This window comes from Bufo gargarizans, chromosome 5 (genome assembly GCF_014858855.1).
Source record: "Bufo gargarizans isolate SCDJY-AF-19 chromosome 5, ASM1485885v1, whole genome shotgun sequence".
In the NCBI taxonomy this organism is placed as follows: Eukaryota; Metazoa; Chordata; class Amphibia; order Anura; family Bufonidae; genus Bufo; species Bufo gargarizans.
The window spans coordinates 405,247,891-405,266,429 of NC_058084.1; the positions used below are offsets into that span (position 1 = coordinate 405,247,891).

The 18,539-nt window shown below is 45.4% G+C and overlaps 1 protein-coding gene across 2 annotated transcripts in view; it reads right to left on the bottom strand.

The window, feature by feature from the left end:
* XYLB (xylulokinase) overlaps nt 1-15,696 on the bottom strand; it is a 370,041-nt gene extending 354,345 nt beyond the window's left edge. For both annotated transcript variants that reach the window (XM_044293861.1, XM_044293862.1), the window contains exons 1-3: nt 15,324-15,696; nt 5,863-5,945; nt 2,087-2,156 (exon numbers count right to left, since the gene is read on the bottom strand). In XM_044293861.1, the coding sequence (XP_044149796.1) occupies nt 2,087-2,156; nt 5,863-5,945; nt 15,324-15,371 (201 nt within the window). In that variant the 5' untranslated portion in view covers nt 15,372-15,696. The remainder of the gene's footprint in view (nt 1-2,086; nt 2,157-5,862; nt 5,946-15,323) is intronic.
* Between the last annotated feature and the right edge of the window lie 2,843 nt (nt 15,697-18,539).

Sequence of the window (18,539 nt, forward strand, 5' to 3'; positions counted from 1 at the left end):
ATCATATCCAGGATCATTAGGGGGTGGACAATCTGCATTATTGTTTTAATGTAGAAATTTCAGGAGAACTTCGAATCGGGCCCTGGGCATAATGATGCGGTATATTGGCGTATGATGTAAAAGGTCATTACTCCAATATGACCATAGTGGTGTTTTTTTAACTATATCTATATTAAGTATTAAACCCCCAATTTTTTTCATTTCCACAGGGGTCATGGGAGTCCACTGAAGGGGTCTTGTATAGTATGAGGCGGGGTGGGCGGCTAAAAAAATGATTGGCATAAAGATTAGTTTGCTCCATCATCATACCTATCAATTCATCAGAAAAAAAGTGGAAAAAAATCAGCTTCCTTGAACCCTGCAGTGTTCACATGAATGCCTGTAGTGGCCGTAAAGTGCGGCACCTGAGGTACAAAGTTAGTAGCAGAAGTCCAGCTGGGGTCAATTGTAGAAGATGATGCGCTGCTAACTCTAGTGCGTCTGTGAGAGGATTCGTCAATTGATGAATCAGAAGAGGTATACATAAGAAAAGATTCTTCTTCTCCACTGTCAGTCAGACTCTGAGGCTAGTACGGCATAAGCTGTACACCCGTTGAGACATTTTGTAACTTTAACAACTAATACTAACTTGGAAAGTACTTTTTTTTTTACTAAAAAATGTTAGTCTATCTTACCTATCCTAAAAATAGAGCGCTAACCCTGGTGAATTCCTAATACTAAGATAAGGACCCAAACACGCTTTCTCCCCAATATGCAAAATGAGCCCCAAATTTTTTTTTTATTCAGAAAAATCTAGAAAAAAAAAAGTGCTCCAAAAGCAGCGGAGCTTTATATCAGTCACTGGTGACAAATTTGTCACTGCTGGCAAAATCAGTGACACGGATTGGTCACAGATAGAAGATAGAAGTTTGGAGGTATGGGGGGGGGTTGAAACACAGAGTATTTATAATCAGAGACAAGTACTGAGGTCCCCAATAATTATTATATATATTTTTTACAATAAACATTAGTCTAACTTACTCTAAATATAGAGCTCTAACCCTGATAAATCCCTATCTAACCCTAATGAATTCCTAATGCTAAGACAAAAAGCTTCCTGACAGGTCATTGATATGGAGGACATATAGATGATATGGATTGAAGGATAATTGGGGGTGCTGATGTACTGTCACTATTGGTAACTCACTGACAAAACACAGTGACAGGTCATATACTGTAGAAGGGACAAATGAGAGGTGATGATGGGGCACTTTAATTTTTTTTAAAAAAAATTAACAGGTCTCTGGCTCTCGCCAATTCCCTCACAGAAATGAGAGGATCGAAGCCAAGAGATAGCTTTCTGTTACACAACTCATTGTGATTGGCCTGTTCCTGACAGTGGACCAATCACAATAATAGCTGGATGGGACTACAGAAGAGATGTGTGTAAATGCGCACGATCGCTGACAGGGAGGAACAGACGTATCACAGTGATCTTCGGCCGGGACCACAGCTGGCCTCAAGCGGGAGTTGTTCGGTCCGCGACACAGTGGGGTAAGTGGAGCTTCAGGTGCACGATCTCGGCCGGGGAGCATTTAAATGAATGCCATGCATGTCTGGCACAGCATTCCCCGCTGTACATGAACAGCATAATGCGTTAAGGGGTTAATATATGATTGGTGAGGGCCTGACACAATGATCAGCTGTTCCATGCAGCATCCGGGCACTGGAATGTTCACTGTGAATGGACCAGGAAGCACAGCTCTGTGCAAAGTGTAGTGGTCATGTTGGGTTACTGTTCAATGGAAGATGAGCTGCAGTACCCCAGCACGGCCACTACACTTAGAACGATGCTGTAAGACCCTCACCAATTGGAAAATAATAGCCTATAATGACACGTTATCACTATCAGATGCTTGGAAACCCCTTTAATGGTTTCTAAATAGCACAAAATATATTTTACAATGCATTTTTATATCTTTTGACTACAGAACTAATCTTCTCTCTACCTGCCATCATTAACAAAGAAGTCCATCAATACAAATATATTTTTAAATGTATACTTCATTATTGGTAATTTTAAATGGATATTAAAAATATGCATTACCTTAAGCCACATTAAAACTGGAGATGTTACTGTCAGCTTGTCAACATGGACATGGACACCACCTTGTGTTCTGCAAAAATAAGATATCCATTTAGGTATATAGCTGCTAAAGATGAATTACTTATAGGGAATGTGTCATCATAAAATGACCTACTGTTTAATTTCATTTTTCGGTTATACATTTTTTAAATGGGGATTATGTTTAATTGTCCGTGTCACTATCAATATTTTTAAAAATCCTAAAGTTTCTGCACTGACCAGGAAGCCTAATAATAAGCGCCACTTCTGTATATAGATCACTTTTAGGCTACTTTCACACTAGCGTTCGGGCGGATCCGTTCTGAACGGATCCGCTCATAATAATGCAGACGGAGGCTCCGTTCAGAACGGATCCGTCTGCATTATTTTTAGCATAGAACAGCTAAGTGTGAAAATAGCCTGGGACGGATCCGTCCAGACTTTCAATGTAAAGTCAATGGGGGACGGATCCGCTTGAAGATTGAGCCACATTGTGGCATCTTCAAACGGATCCGTCCCCATTGACTTACATTGAAAGTCTGGACGGATCCGCACGGATCCGCACGCCTCCGCACGGCCAGGCGGACACCCGAACGCTGCAAGCAGCGTTCAGCTGTCCGCCTGTCCGTGCGGAGGCGAGCGGAGTGGAGGCTGAACGCCGCCAGACTGATGCAGTCTGAGCGGATCCGCCTCCATTCAGACTGCATCAGGGCTGGACGGCTGCGTTCGGGTCCGCTCGTGAGCTCCTTCAAACGGAGCTCACGAGCGGAAACCCGAACGCTAGTGTGAAAGTAGCCTTATGCAGTTATCTGCTTATCATCACAGGCAGGATTAAATGACAGCTATCACCTCTCTATAAATAATACAGGATCCACCATTCACAATAAGTGACATCGCTACTTATCTACTCCCTCCTGACCACTGCAAAGGTCACAGAGCGAGCCTAGAAAACTCTCTCATAGAACTCAATGAGTGCCCTCCTGACCATATTGTTGATGTGCAGTACACCAGCCCAGGGTACCTGCAAAAAGTTAATTGTTATAATGTAGCTTGGTTGATTGAAATGTTCCTATTTGCTGTGTTTTCTTACTCAATAGTGTTGTATGGATGGGTCAAGGTTAACAACCCTGACTCAAGCCTTTTAGGGTACACCTGAGGAACAGATAAGACCTATGTTGTGTGAGCTCCTCAGAGCTCGGTCTGAGTTCCAGAGAACCATCATCTCTGAGACAATTAGGTCCCTTTCACACAAGCGAGTTTTCCGCGCGGGTGCAATGTGTGAGGTGAACGCATAGCACCCGCCATGAATCCTGACCCATTCATTTCAATGGGTCTGTGTACATGAGCGTTGTTTTTCACGCATCAGTTCTGCGTTGCATGAAAATCGCAGCATGTTCTATATTCTGCGTTTTTCACGCAGCCCTGGCCCCATAGAAGTGAATGGGGCTGCGTGAAAAACGCATTGCATCCGCAAGCAAGTGCGGGTGCGATGCGTTTTTCACTGATGGTTGCTAAGAGATGCTGTTTGTAAACATTCAGTTTTTTATCACGCGTGTGAAAAACGCATCAAAACGCACTGCACCCACGCGGAAAAAACTGAACAACTAAACGCAATCGCAGACAAAACTGACTGAACTTGCTTGCAAAATAGTGTGAGTTTCACTGAACGCACTCTGAACGCATCCGGCCCCAATCCGCAACGCCCGTGTGAAACCAGCCTTAGGCCCCTTTCACACGGGCGAGTATTCCGCGCGGATGCGATGCGTGACGTGAACGCATTGCACCCGCACTGAATCCGGACCCGTTCATTTCTATGGGGCTGTTCACATGAGCTGTGATTTTCACGCATCACTTATGCGTTGCGTGAAAATCGCAGCATGCTCTATTTTGTGCGTTTTTCACGTAACGCAGGCCCCAAAGAAATGAATGGGGTTGCATGAAATTCGCAAGCATCCGCAAGCAAGTGCGGATGCGGTGCAATTTTCACGCACGGTTGCTAGGAGACGATCGGGCGCATGTGCTGTCCACATCCGTTACTCTGTTCCGCAAAATGCAAAACACACGTGGCTGGTGTCCTGCGGACCAAAATGAAAAGGTACGGTCGTGTGTATGAGGCCGAGGCCTTACTATCCGGGAAAGCACTTATTGGTTAACCCTTTAATGACCAGGCCTAAAAAGACCTTAATGACCAGTCACTTTTTTGTGATTTAGCACACATGGTTCAAACACTTGTAACTTTTTTATTTTTTGGACAACCCAAAAAACTTTTGTAGCTTTTTATTACACAACACCAGTCTTTTTAATATTTTTTTTAGTTTTATTAAGGGAAAACTGAATAAAAATGACTTAAAAAAATAAATAATAAAATTGTACAAACTATACTCTAGCTCATTATTTAAATATGCAAATTTATTTGCACCAGCTGGCCTGGTCACCGACTCCAACACCTTTTGACGGCCAATGCACCTGCATCAATACTCCTGCCATGCACCCGGCATAAAAATACAACACCATGGGCACCCCAACTACCAACAGGCAGGAACCCCAACATCAGGGTGTGCCCCGAGGGAAGAAAGGGTGTTCCCTATTGTTGCTGCAAAGCACTAAAGGGATATTGGTGTGAGGATTGCCACTGTGATCCATGGGTCAGAGCTACTACCACTCCTATGTTCTGCTCACACTTCCTGGGCTGCTGCTGCAAACTGCCTATGGTGGCTGCTGTAAAGCATATCTCAAAATACTGGCAACAACAGCTCAGGCAAGATGGCAGCCCCCCATAATCAAGTTAAGGAACTAGATTTTACTTAATTTACATTATATAAACACTGATGTGCGACCGTAGAAAGTATTCTCCAAAAATGAATCCGAAACCAGAAAACGGCTCTCACCTTTACATATTGTGAACAGTGGACAATCTCAGTGCCAGCATTATTGGATTTGGGAGATGGGATACTCTGCATTGGGAGGTATGACTAATTTCCTAATCATAAAGTCTAAAATCCCTTTTACATGGGTCGGATCGGAACAATTATTGCGATCAAATGTTCCTATGAATGCAGGTTTCCAATAACTGCCCCGTGTAAAGATGCCTCCAATCAAACCATGCTCAAGCATGTAGTAGCAAGTAGTGCTTCCGTGGACTTCTGATCCGTGCCTCAACTTCGCAAAAGATACATTGCCTATCAATTGGTCAGAGCCCGTATATTGAGGAGCTGCCATTCACCATCCATAATACAGACACGGAGCCCTTACTAGTGGCGTGCCTAGGGTGTTTGGCACCCGGGGCGGGTCCTTTCTCTGGCCTCCACCCAATACTTAAAAGCAGGCGGGCAGCGCGATCTGTGCCTGCAGGTTGAATGGTGGAGCTTTTCTGCTTCACCATTCTGTGCGCCGCCGGCCTGAAAGAGGGGAGGAGCGCAGGGAGCTGAGTGACAGGACCGCAGCTCCCAGCGCTCCAGCAATGAGCACTTCCATCTGTATTAATGGAAACGCTCATTGCTTCTGGCACCCCCCTGAGAGCCGGCACCGAGGGCGGACTGCCCCCCCTTAGTACGCCACTGGCCCTTACGTTTGTGGGCATGAGCCCTAAATAAGAACATTTGCCTAGAGTTTCACTTTAGTCATCTCTGTCCTGATCCTGTGTTGATCTTTCCTTGGTTGTGCAATATGAAGACATTTATCTTAATTACTGAACCTATACAAAAATAGCCCTTTAGTTTTGTTTTCCTAACCTTTTGTAATTAAGGAGCTTTGCTTACCCAAATTCAGGAAGATCTTTATCAAAGTGAACATTGTCCTCATAGACAACGAGCAGTTGTTCATTGACAGCAATAACCTTTAACTGTAGAATAAAAACACAAACACTATATTAATGGCCCCATATGTCATATCCTTAATAGCCCAGTTATTAGCAAACACGTAATTCACATCAAATTCTTTCAAAACTTGTTCTTAATACTTAGCATTAAAAAAAACTGACTGCAAAGTAGTGTTTGTCAACAAGTAAAAAAACTGAAATCAGTTGGAGCAGTCAGTGAGTAAATTCCTTCACATTGCCTAAAGTAATGGCAAGATAACAAAACAACACAACAAAGAAATAATAAGGTGCATCGAGCCAAAGTACTTGCCATACAGTATATAGTTGGTACACAGTCCTACCCCTTTTTGAGTATTTTTTTTTAGCTCATATATATATATATAAATGTTTTGCTTGGGGATATGTTCTAATTTATAATTAGTTCACACTTTAGTTATTGTGAGCCAAAACCAGGTGCGGGTCAAAAAAACAAAGCAGGAGGAAATCTTGCCATTATACCTCATCTCTGTGTAGCCTTCACTACTAGTTTGGGCTCACAATAGCTGATGGAAATAACTGACCAAATCACTGAAGTGTGAACTCTGCCTTAGGGCTCATGCACACGAACATGTTTTCTTTTCGTGTCAGTTGTTTTCTTTTGAGGATTATATGCGGAACCATTTATTTCAATGGGTCCGCAAAAAAAACAGAAGGTACTACGTGTGCATTCCGTTTCCGTATTTCCATTCTGAAAAAAATAGAACATGTCCTATTATTGTCCGCATTACGGACAAGGATAATCTTGCAGGATAACCGGCTGAACGGATTTCCTTTTTTGCACTTACATACTATGTTATGTGCAGCAGCATGCAAAGATATGGTTGGCAGGGATAGGGTTGGACACCCTGTTCCTTCACTCGTGGTAGGAGTAGGCTGGTCCTGCCTTATGCCAGGAGGGGGAGTGTTAGCTAGGTGTCACGGTCCCTCCCGTGACAGAGGTGAGAAGATCGGATAGACTTGCTGCACGTGAGGCTATCTGACAGGTCTCTCTGTTTTCCTCTTTGTATGTTGTTGTTTGGCAGGATCTCACCTCTACTCAGGTGCCGCTCGTTATCAGTGATGAGGCTCTATTTAGGTCCGCCTCACACTGCTGACCATGCGGTTGATATTTCTTCTTGGAGTTGCTAGAGCTTGTTTGTCTTGGATCTCCTGTTTCTCCATACATCTCAAAGTACAAGTTGCCTGTTCTGTTTGTTGTTCTCTGGTGTGTTTTGGTTCTAGACCTCAGGGAGACGCGGGTTTCTTCATCTGGGAAGGAACCAGCTGTCTCGTCTCCTGCTACCTATCCTAGGGCTCGTCAGTTTTAGCAGGGCATAGGTATACAGCGTATGGGCATTTCCACCATCAGGATCTGCTCATACTGGCAGGAGTTGGGGAAAGGCCTAGGAATTACTAGGTCACCATCCATCTTCCTTAGCTTTTGAGGCCTAGACTGTTGTCTATTTCTTTTGTGTGTATCTGGTGTTTTTTCCTTCCCCATTACCCGTGACACTAGGACAGTGATGAGAATGGAAGCACATCCATTTGCTCTTACTACTAGGGTCTTAGGGACCATCAAGAGAACTCATTCTCCTGTGAGTCTGCTACTCCAGAGAGACTGTAACGCTGGGTTCACACCTGAGCGTTTCTCAAACGCGCGTTTTTGTCGCGCGTTTTTATGCACGTTTTTTGTAATAGTAAACGCGCGTTTGACGCGCGTTTGTGTCATTGACTGCAGTGTCCTATGGCCACAAACGTGCGTCAAAACGCCCCAAAGAAGCTCAAGTACTTGTTTGAGCGTCGGGCGTTTTACAGCGCGTTCGTACGCGCTGTAAAACGCCCAGGTGTGAACCATTCCCATAGGGAAGCATTGGTTTTCATGTCTTAAGCGTTTTACAGCGCGTTTGAACGCGCTGTAAAACGCTCAGGTGTGAACCCAGCGTAAGAGTACCAGGATAACTGGAATGCTACAGCGTTATCCAGACAGCAGAGTGAACAGAAAGTCACAGCTTTACAGGCCCTGCTGTAAGTGAGGGAATACAGTTTGGATACCCTTCACCTAGATAACATCCAGACCAAGTCCAAGACAGCATTACACAGTGGACACCTATATCCATAAGTGCCAGTTTACAGCTGTTAGTCAGAAGTACAAGAGAGAGTTAGGTTACTTTCACACTTGCGTTGTTGTTTTCCGGTATTGAGATCTGGCAGAGGATCTCAATACTGGAAAGAAACGGTTCTGTTTAGTCCTTATGCATTCCGTTTCGGCAGCATTCCATTTTGGGACCGGACACAAAACCGCTGGAAGCTGAAAACAATGTAAGTCAATGGTGACAGATTTGTCACCCATTGACTTTCAATGTATTTAATGACTGATCAGTTTTTTTTTCGTTTTGATTTCACACAACTGCATCCTAATGGAAATCAGTTTAATTCTGGTATTGAGATCGTCTGCCGGATGTCAATACCGGAATTAACAACGCAAATGGGAAAGTAGCCTTAGGCCTCTTTCACATGAGTGTGACAGATCAGGTCCGGATGCGTTCAGGGTGCGTTCAGTAAAACTCGCATCATTTTGCAAGCAAGTTCAGTCAGTTTTGTCTGCAATTGCGTTCAGTTTTATCCGCGTGAGTGCAATGCGTTTTGATGCGTTTTTCACGCACGTGATAAAAAACTGAAGGATTACAAACAACATCTCTTAGCAACTATCAGTGAAAAACACATTGCATCCGCACCTGTTTGCGGGTGCAATGTGTTTTTCACTGAAGACCCATTCACTTCTATGGGGCCAGGGCTGCGTGAAAAACGCAGAATATAGAACATGCTGCGTTTTTCACGCAACGCATAACTAATGTGTGAAAAAAAAAAGGTCAAGTACAGAGACCCATTGAAATGAATAGGTCAGGATTCAGTGCGGGTGCTATGCGTTCACGTCACGCATTGCACCTGCGCAGATAACTCGATCGTGTGAAAGGGGCCTTATAAGCAAGATTTTCTCACTTATGGCCCTGGCTAAGTGTCACGGCCATGGCTATGACCGTGACTCTTCAACCGCATGCGATTGTCAGCGGTTTGGTTTTGTTGTCAATCACAGGTGAGGGCAGTGGTATGTGCCTCACCTGTGGTTGCCGCTGACAACGCTATGTATGTGGCAGCTTTCCTGCTGTGCATGCGGTTGCACCTAGCAACCTTCTATGTTAGGTGTGTGTGTATTGTGTTCACTGTGTTGTATGTCTGTGTGCACTCTGTGTAGTGTGTTGTGTGCACTGACACTTTTCCTGCACTGTGGTTGCCCGTGGCAACGTCTGGCTGTCTGTACATGTGGTGGCAGTGTTCCGGCCTCCGGGCTATCTCCCAGGACACGGTTGCCACCCATTTCGTTGCCAGCGGCAACAACCACAGTGTGTTGCTACTGTTAGACACTTTTCCCTTTATGTGTGTTCCCTTCTGTGGTGCTGGAAGGGTTAACTCCCTTCCCAGTGTGTGTGTGTCACTGGGTGTGTCCAACTGTGGGGTGTGGCTTCTTGGCCTATAAAGCCTCACTGTTAGTTCAGGTCTGAGGGTTGCTTCAGTCATGCTTGGCTGGAGCAGCCTCCTGTCTATTCTACCTGCCAGTGAGAGCCACCCCTGTGGTCATAAAGATATTGTCCTTATGTTTATGTCTTGCTGTGTGTGATGTTGTATGTTATGTTCTGTTGGGACCTTCTTATGTGTTTTGGTGCAGCTTACGGTTCTGGATTCCTGTTTGCGCAGGGATCCAGTCAGCAAGGCTGTGGCAGGTTGGTGGAACTATTAGTTCGCCTGCCATACCCGTAAAGCTGTTTGTGTTCCCCTTGTCCCAGCAGCTTGGCCATGGAGACTCCTGCTCCTCCGTAACTAGGAGGAGTAGGTCGTCTTACCCAGCTCCTAGCTCAGGGATCTGTGGAGGGTAAGTCAGGGCTCCCAGGTTCCTGCGCATGGGTCCTCCTACATTAAAGGTCGGCCCATGCAGGTAGGAGTTAGGGTCAGGTTAGGGATGCTTGAGGAGGTGACCTGCTCCCTATCCTGTTCTCATGGCCAAGTAGCCACAACATCATCTGGCACCACACGGCTGAGGGTTTCCCCCATCCTCAGCCGTGACACTAAGGCTTCATGCACACGGCCGTTGTGCAGCCGTTCCGTGCACTGGGGACCGCAATTGCGGTCCCCAAAGCAGGGGCAACATCCGTGCAGCTGACCCATCCAACTTGAATGGGTCCGTGGTCTGTCCGCACCGCAATAAAATGACTTGTCATTTATTTGCGGTGTGGAACAACGGAAAGAAACACCACGGAAGCACTCCGTAGGCCTCAACCTGTGGTGTGTTTATCACTACTTATTCACAATTGGTCTTGGACCACTAGTTGTCAGAGAGACATGCTGCAGCAGATAGACACAACTTTGCAAAACTGTAATACACAGCAGAGAGAGACATGATTTAATAGATACATCTGCTGGTTTGAGCAGAGAGATACGGTCTGTTAGATACAGTGTTGCTGAGATACTGTCAATATAACTGTAACAGAGATACCTACAGTTGCAATAAAAAGTATGTGAACCCTTTGGAATGATATAGATTTCTGCACAAATTGGTCATAAAATGTGATCTGATCTTCATCTAAGTCACAACAATAGACAATCACAGTCTGCTTAAACTAATAACACACAAAGAATTAAATGTTACCATGTTTTTATTGAACACACCATGTAAATATTCACAGTGCAGGTGGAAAAAGTATGTGAACCCTTGGATTTAATAACTGGTTGATCCTCCTTTGGCAGCAATAACTTCAACCAAACTTTTCCTGTAGTTGCAGATCAGACGTGCACAACGGTCAGGAGTAATTCTTGACCATTCCTCTTTACAGAACTGTTTCAGTTCAGTAATATTCTTTGGATGTCTGGTGTGAATTGCTTTCTTGAAATCATGCCACAGCATCTCAATCGGATTGACGTCAGGACTCTGACTGGGCCACTCCAGAAGGTGTATTTTCTTCTGTTTAAAGAGGACCTTTCACCGATTATGACACTGTGAACTAAGTATACAGACATGGAGAGCGGCACCCGGGGATCTCACTGCACTTACTGTTATCCCCGGGCGCCGCTCCGTTCTCCTGCTATGCCCTCCAGTATCTCCGGCCACTAAGTTATAGTAGGCGGAGTCTGCCCTTGTTCTGCTGTAGCGCTGGCCAATCACAGCGCAGAGCTCACAGCCTGGGAGGTTATTTTCTCCCAGGCTGTGAGCTCTGCAATGCTGTTGGCCAGCGCTACAGAAGAACAAGGGCAGACTCCACCACTATAACTTAGTGAGCGGAGATACCGGAGGGCAAAGCAGGAGAACGGAGCGGCGCCCAGAGATAATAGTAAGTGCAGTGAGATCCCCGGGCGCCGCTCTCCATGTCTGCATTCTTAGTTCACAGTGTCATAATCGGTGAAAGGTCCTCTTTAAGCCATTCCGTTGTTGATTTACTTCTATGCTTTGGGTCGTTGTCCTGTTGCAACACCCATCTTCTGTTGAGCTTCAGCTGGTGGACAGATGGCCTTAAGTTCTCCTGCAAAATGTATTGATAAACTTGGGAATTAATTTTTCCTTCAATGATAGCAATCCATCCAGGCCCTGATGCAGCAAAGCAGCCCCAAACCATGATGCCCCCCCCCCCCCCACCATACTTCACAGTTGGGATGAGGTTTTGATGTTGGTGTGCTGTGCCTCTTTTTCTCCACACATAGTGTTGTGTGTTTCTTTCAAACAACTCAACTTTGGTTTCATCAGTCCACAGATTATTTTGCCAGTACTGCTGTGGAACATCCAGGTGCTCTTGTGCAAACTGTAAACGTGCAGCAAAATTTTTTGGGGAGAGCAGTGGCTTCCTCTGTGGTATCCTCCCATGAAATCCATTCTTGTTTAGTATTTTGCGTATCGTAGATTCGCTAACAGGGATGTTAGCATATGCCAGAGACTTATGTAAGTCTTTAGCTGACACTCTCGGATTCTTCTTCACCTCCTTGAGCAGTCTGCGCTGTGCTCTTGCAGTCATCTTTACAGGATGGCCAATCCTAGGGAGAGTAGCAGCAGTGCTGAACTTTCTCCATTTATAGACAATTTTTCTTACAGTGGACTGATGAACAGCGAGGCTTTTGGAGATACTTTTATAACCCTTTCCAGCTTTATGCAAGTCAACAATTCTTAATCGTAGGTCTTCTGAGAGCTCTTTTGTGCGAGGCATCATTCACATCAGGCAATGCTTCTTGTGAAAAGCAAACCCAGAACTGGTGTGTGTTTTTTATAGTGCAGGGCAGCTGTAACCAACACCTCCAATCTCCTCTCATTGATTGGACTCCAGTTGGCTGACACCTCACTCCAATTAGCTCTTGGAGAGGTCATTAGTCTAGGGGTTCACATACTTTTTCCACCTGCACTGTGAATGTTTACATGGTGTGTTCAATAAAAACATGGTAACATTTAATTATTTGTGTGTTATATTAGTTTAAGCAGACTGTGATTGTCTATTGTTGTGACTTAGATGAAGATCAGATCACATTTTATGACCAATTTGTGCCGAAATCCATATCATTCCAAAGGGTTCACATACTTTTTCTTGCAACTGTATATTGTGCCTCAGCTGGCAAGTTTGAATCTTTCCTGGGCCCCAGAGTAAAATATGTAACAGGGGTGCCCACCCACCATGTGCTTTCTTTAATACTGGTGTCTTCTTATATGGCAGAAGAGATTTTGGGACCCCTTAGCCCGATAACTACGCCCCGGCAGTCCATTCTATAATTGTAGCATAAGTCACACTTGCCTGTCTTTCAATCATATTCTGTCTGTAAGGAATAGGTGAGGTATATGGAGCCAGCGTAATTCTATTAAAGGGTTCACCCCACAAATATTTTGCACACTTGTTTTCCTGCGTATTTTCACAGTGAATGCTTTTGTCACAGAAGCTCTGATTTTGTGCATGAGGGTTTGTTTTTACACATGGATTTGGATGCAGATTTCTTTGTGGAATACATCCCCCTTTCAAATGAATGGAGATGTTGGGGGATCATTTATCAAAGACCGGCTTTTTACACTGATCTTTGATAGCCCCTGTGCTAACAGAGGAAGTCCTTAATATATGACGAGGTGTAGACCACAAAATAAATTAGGCGTGCCTTCAGCTGTTCCTGCACCTGGAATGAAAACCACTTCAGCCCCTGACTGGAGTTGTTTCCAGGTGTAAATGTCCTGGCTTCAGCCCGGCCGCCACCACCACCACACCCCATCACTGCCTTGGGCCTCTTGCACACGACCGTATACTATCCGAGATATACCGTGCGTGAACGGGCCATATGAGTGCGGGACAACAGCCCCTCGGGCGGCCCGACGTCCACAGCATCATTGTAATCTATAATGCTGTGCGCTCCAGTGCGCACGATCAATGCCGCTCCGGGACATATGGCCTGCTCACAGACCATATATCTCGGAGGGCATACGGTCGTGTGCAAGAGGCTTTGTAGGGAGGATGGAGTAAAAACACCCATGCAACAAAATTTTGTCACATGGGAATTTATGCTGGGTTCACACCTGAGCGTTCTGAAAGGAGCGCTCTGTATGCGCGATTGTACCGGCGTTTGCAATCGCGCATAGAGACAAGCGAACGCCCATTGTCGCCTGTTCCCGAAAGTCTATGTACGGGAACGCGCAACAAGACGCCCCGAAGAAGCTCATGTACTTCTTGGGGCGTCGGGCGTTTTACAGCGCGATCGTACGCGCTGTAAAACGCCCAGGTGAGAACCATGCCGATAGGGAAGCATTGGTTTCTCCTTGTTGAGCGTTTTACAGCGCGTAGGAACGCGCTGTAAAACGCTAAGGTGTGAACCCAGCCTTAAAGAAAATCGCAAAACTGGGTCTTGCAAATTTCCTATGCCAAAAACTGGTGTAGGCTTGTTAATAAATGGCCCCCCATTCTGCAAGGATTGACACTTTTCAACCTCATAGGATAATATGGGGAGTCTTTATGCTGTGTATTTTCTATCAGATTTTTCCACCATGTGTGAAGGCAACACAACATCTGTACAGAAGTATACTGACCACACTACTGTGCACAATATGGTTCCACATTCTGAGTTCAAATTCATAAGCCTGTATGAATGAAGCCTTAGGCCTCATTCACATTTCTGTGTCCATGGAAAAAATCAGTGTGTGGTTCATCCCTGAAGATGTCCGTGCTTGGTCCATGTGTCATCCGTATTCCACGAACACTAACCAAAATAGTGCATGTCTCTGTGATTTTGATTTTTCACTGAGCTACAGTGTGAACAAGCATTTCGAAACCAATGGAAAAACGGAAATGTTAACAAGTCCTTAGGCCCCTTTCACACGAGCGTGACGGATTAGGTCCGGATGCATTCAGGGTGCGTTCAGTGAAACTCGCACTATTTTGCAAGCAAGTTCAGTCAGTTTTGTCTGCGATTGCGTTTAGTTGTTCAGTTTTTTTCCGCGGGGGTGCAATGCGTTTTGATGCGTTTTTCACACGCGTGATAAAAAAACTGAAGGTTTACAAACAACATCTCTTAGCAACCATTAGTGAAAAACGCATCGCATCCGCACTTGTTTCCGGATGCAATGCGTTTTTCACGCAGCCCCATTCACTTCTACGGGGCCAGGGCTGCGTGAAAAACGCAGAACATAAAACATGCTGCGATTTTTACGCAACACAGAACTGATTCGTGAAAAACAACGCTCATGTACACAGACCCATTGAAATGAATGGTTCAGGATTCAGTGCGGGTGCTATGCGTTCATGTCACGCATTGCACCCGCGCAGAAAACTTGCTCGTGTAAAAGGGGCCTAAGGCCTTTTGCACACAAACGTTGTGCATCCGTTCCGTGCATTGGGGACCGCAATTTGCAGTCCCCAATGCACGGGAAACATCCGTGCGGCAGCCAGCTCGGATCGAGACCCATTCAACTTGAATGGGTCTGTGATCCGTCCGCACAGCAAAAAAATAGAACAAGTTCTATTTTTTTGTGGTGCGGAGGCACGAACAGAAACACCACGGAAGCACTCCGTAGTGCTTCCGCGGGGTTCCGATCCGTGCTTCTGTTCCGCATCTCCGTGATTGCGGACCCATTCAAGGCAATGGGTCCGCATCCGGCAATACGGCCACAGGCACACAACTTTGGGTGCAAGAGGCCTAACTGACACAGAAGGCTTGACACAAAAAAACTAAATTAACCGATGTAGCAGAGCTCAGTTTATCATTCTAGGTGTATTGGGACAGCTTAGTTTATGTGTAGTCCACAGCGCACCGGGCTGAATGACAGGCATGGCTCTGCTACATCTGTTTCTGATATCATATAAGACTGAAGATGCCTATTACCTGCTGAGTGCTGAAGTCAAACCCCAGGTAATATGCAGCGGACTCCATTGGACAGGATCCTTACAGACACTGCAGCAGATTCCTCTGTCAGGCCTGCAGTGGGGAGCTGCTACTATACAGTCAATCATTAACCAGTTCAGCTCCAGTTTGTTTTAGTTAAAGGATGACATGGAGCAAGGGTGGGCGAGTACATGGTTTATTCTGCAGGGACACCCAGATGCAGCAGCCCTCTCCTCAGCCATGTGCCCTCCTTTCCTGTACTCAGCTTCCTTCCTGGTTCTCACATGTCCGGGAGCACAGCTCTGAGGAGACTGCACGCTCACTATACTGATACTAATGGACGGCTAGCTTCATGCATGCATGCATTCCTACCAAAATCTGCTTGTTCCTGGGGGTGGGACTGGCAAGAGGTAGGAGGAGGGGAGCCCTGAGGTTATGGACACCACTGCGCTCAAAAACCTACACAGTAGGGGAGATTTATCAAACTGGTATAAAGGCTTGTCCATAGCATCCAATCAGATTCCACCTTTCATTTTTCACAGCTCCTTTGGAAAAAGAAAGGTAGAAGCTGATTGGTTGCTATGGGCAACTAACGGTAAGCCAGTTTCCTTTACACCAGTTTGATAAATCTCCCCCAGTATGTACATAATAAAACACATGTTCACTGTGGCAGATTTAGGCCCTTTCACAGCTGTTTGTAAATCTTCACGCGCGTGAAAAACACATCAAAACTGATCTCTGAAACACTGAACGCAATTGCAGACAAAACTGACTGAACTTGCTTTCGAAATGGTCCGAGTTTCACTGAACGCATCCAGAGCCAATCTGTATCGTTCATGTGAAAGAGGCCTAATGCATGCTACTGAAGGTCTCGCCCTAAGTAAAAACCGTCATCCATTTGACTTCTAGCATGTCGGGCTCCACATTTGCTAAGCAAAACTCTTCTACATTGCAGAATCTTAGCGATGAGCCTAACTAGTCACACTCCAGTCACACACCTGTCTGCGAGAAACAGCACAAAACTGTCACAAGTGTACCGTCAGCCTTAGGCCTCATGCACATGACCGTATCTGTTTTTGCGGATCTGCAAAACACGCATACTGGCTGTGTGCGCTCTGCATTTTGCAGATCAGAATGTCGGGTCCTATGATAGAAATGCCTATTCTTGTCTGTAAAACGGAAATAGGACATGTTCTATTCTTTTTGTGGGGCCGCAGGACAGACATACTGGATGCACAATGCGGATCGGATGTGGACTGAAAATATGGTCATGTGCATGAGGCCTAAAGGGTATATTTACATGGACCTGAAAGCCCACGGAAGCAATTCGTAGTGCTTCCGTGGGTTTACAATCCGTGCCTCCACTCCACAAAAGATAGGTGAAGTCCTATCTTCGGTCGTATCTTGTGGATTGCGGACCCATTCAAGTCAATGGGTCCACATCCGCACCATGAAGTGATACATCCAGTGCCCGTACAGGTCCTTCTAAAAAAATTAGCATATTGTGATAAAGTTCATTATTTTCTGTAATGTACTGATAAACATTAGACTTTCATATATTTTAGATTCATTACACACAACTGAAGTAGTTCAAGCCTTTTATTGTTTTAATATTGATGATTTTGGCATACAGCTCATGAAAACCCAAATTTCCTATCTCAAAAAATTAGCATATTTCATCTGACCAATAAAAGAAAAGTGTTTTTAATACAAAAAAAAGTCAACCTTCAAATAATTATGTTCAGTTATGCACTCAATACTTGGTCGGGAATCCTTTTGCAGAAATGACTGCTTCAATGCGGCGTGGCATGGAGGCAATCAGCCTGTGGCACTGCTGAGGTGTTATGGAGGCCCAGGATGCTTCGATAGCGGCCTTAAGCTCATCCAGAGTGTTGGGTCTTGCGTCTCTCAACTTTCTCTTCCCAATATCCCACAGATTCTCTATGGGGTTCAGGTCAGGAGAGTTGGCAGGCCAATTGAGCACAGTAATACCATGGTCAGTAAACCATTTACCAGTGGTTTTGGCACTGTGAGCAGGTGCCAGGTCGTGCTGAAAAATGAAATCTTCATCTCCATAAAGCTTTTCAGCAGATGGAAGCATGAAGTGCTCCAAAATCTCCTGATAGCTAGCTGCATTGACCCTGCCCTTGATAAAACACAGTGGACCAACACCAGCAGCTGACATGGCACCCCAGACCATCACTGACTGTGGGTACTTGACACTGGACTTCAGGCATTTTGGCATTTCCCTCTCCCCAGTCTTCCTCCAGACTCTGGCACCTTGATTTCCGAATGACATGCAACAGTCCAGTGCTGCTTCTCTGTAGCACAGGTCAGGCACTTCTGCCGCTGTTTCTAGTTCAAAAGTGGCTTGACCTGGGGAATGCGGCACCTGTAGCCCATTTCCTGCACGCGCCTGTACACGGTGGCTCTGGATGTTTCTACTCCAGACTCAGTCCACTGCTTCCGCAGGTCCCCCAAGGTCTGGAATCGGTCCTTCTCCACAATCTTCCTCAGGGTCCGGTCACCTCTTCTCGTTGTGCAGCGTTTTCTGCCACACTTTTTCCTTCCCACAGACTTCCCACTGAGGTGCCTTGATACAGCACTCTGGGAACAGCCTATTCTTTCAGAAATTTCTTTCCGTGTCTTACCCTCTTGCTTGAGGGTGTCAATGATGGCCTTCTGGACAGCAGTCAGGTCGGCAGTCTTACCCATGATTGCGGTTTTGAGTAATGAACCAGGCTGGGAGTTTTTAAAAGCCTCAGGAATCTTTTGCAGGTGTTTAGAGTTAATTAGTTGATTCAGATGATTAGGTTAATAGCTCGTTTAGAGAACCTTTTCATGATATGCAAATTTTTTTAGATAGGAATTTTGGGTTTTCATGAGCTGTATGCCAAAATCATCTATATTTAAACAATAAAAGGCTTGAACTACTTCAGTTGGTGTGTAATGAATCTAAAACATATGAAAGTCTAATGTTTATCAGTACATTACAGAAAATAATGAACTTTATCACAATATGCTAATGTTTTGAGAAGGACCTGTATATTGCGGGCCGGCCGTTTCGCAATACGGGCACTGAGCCATTACACTCATGTGCATGAGCCCTAAGGGAGAGTTCACATGTCTGTTTCAGGCCTCATGCACACGACCGTTCCGTTTTTTTGCGGTCCACAAACCGCGGATCCGCAAAAAATGGAAGCCCCTCGTGTGCCT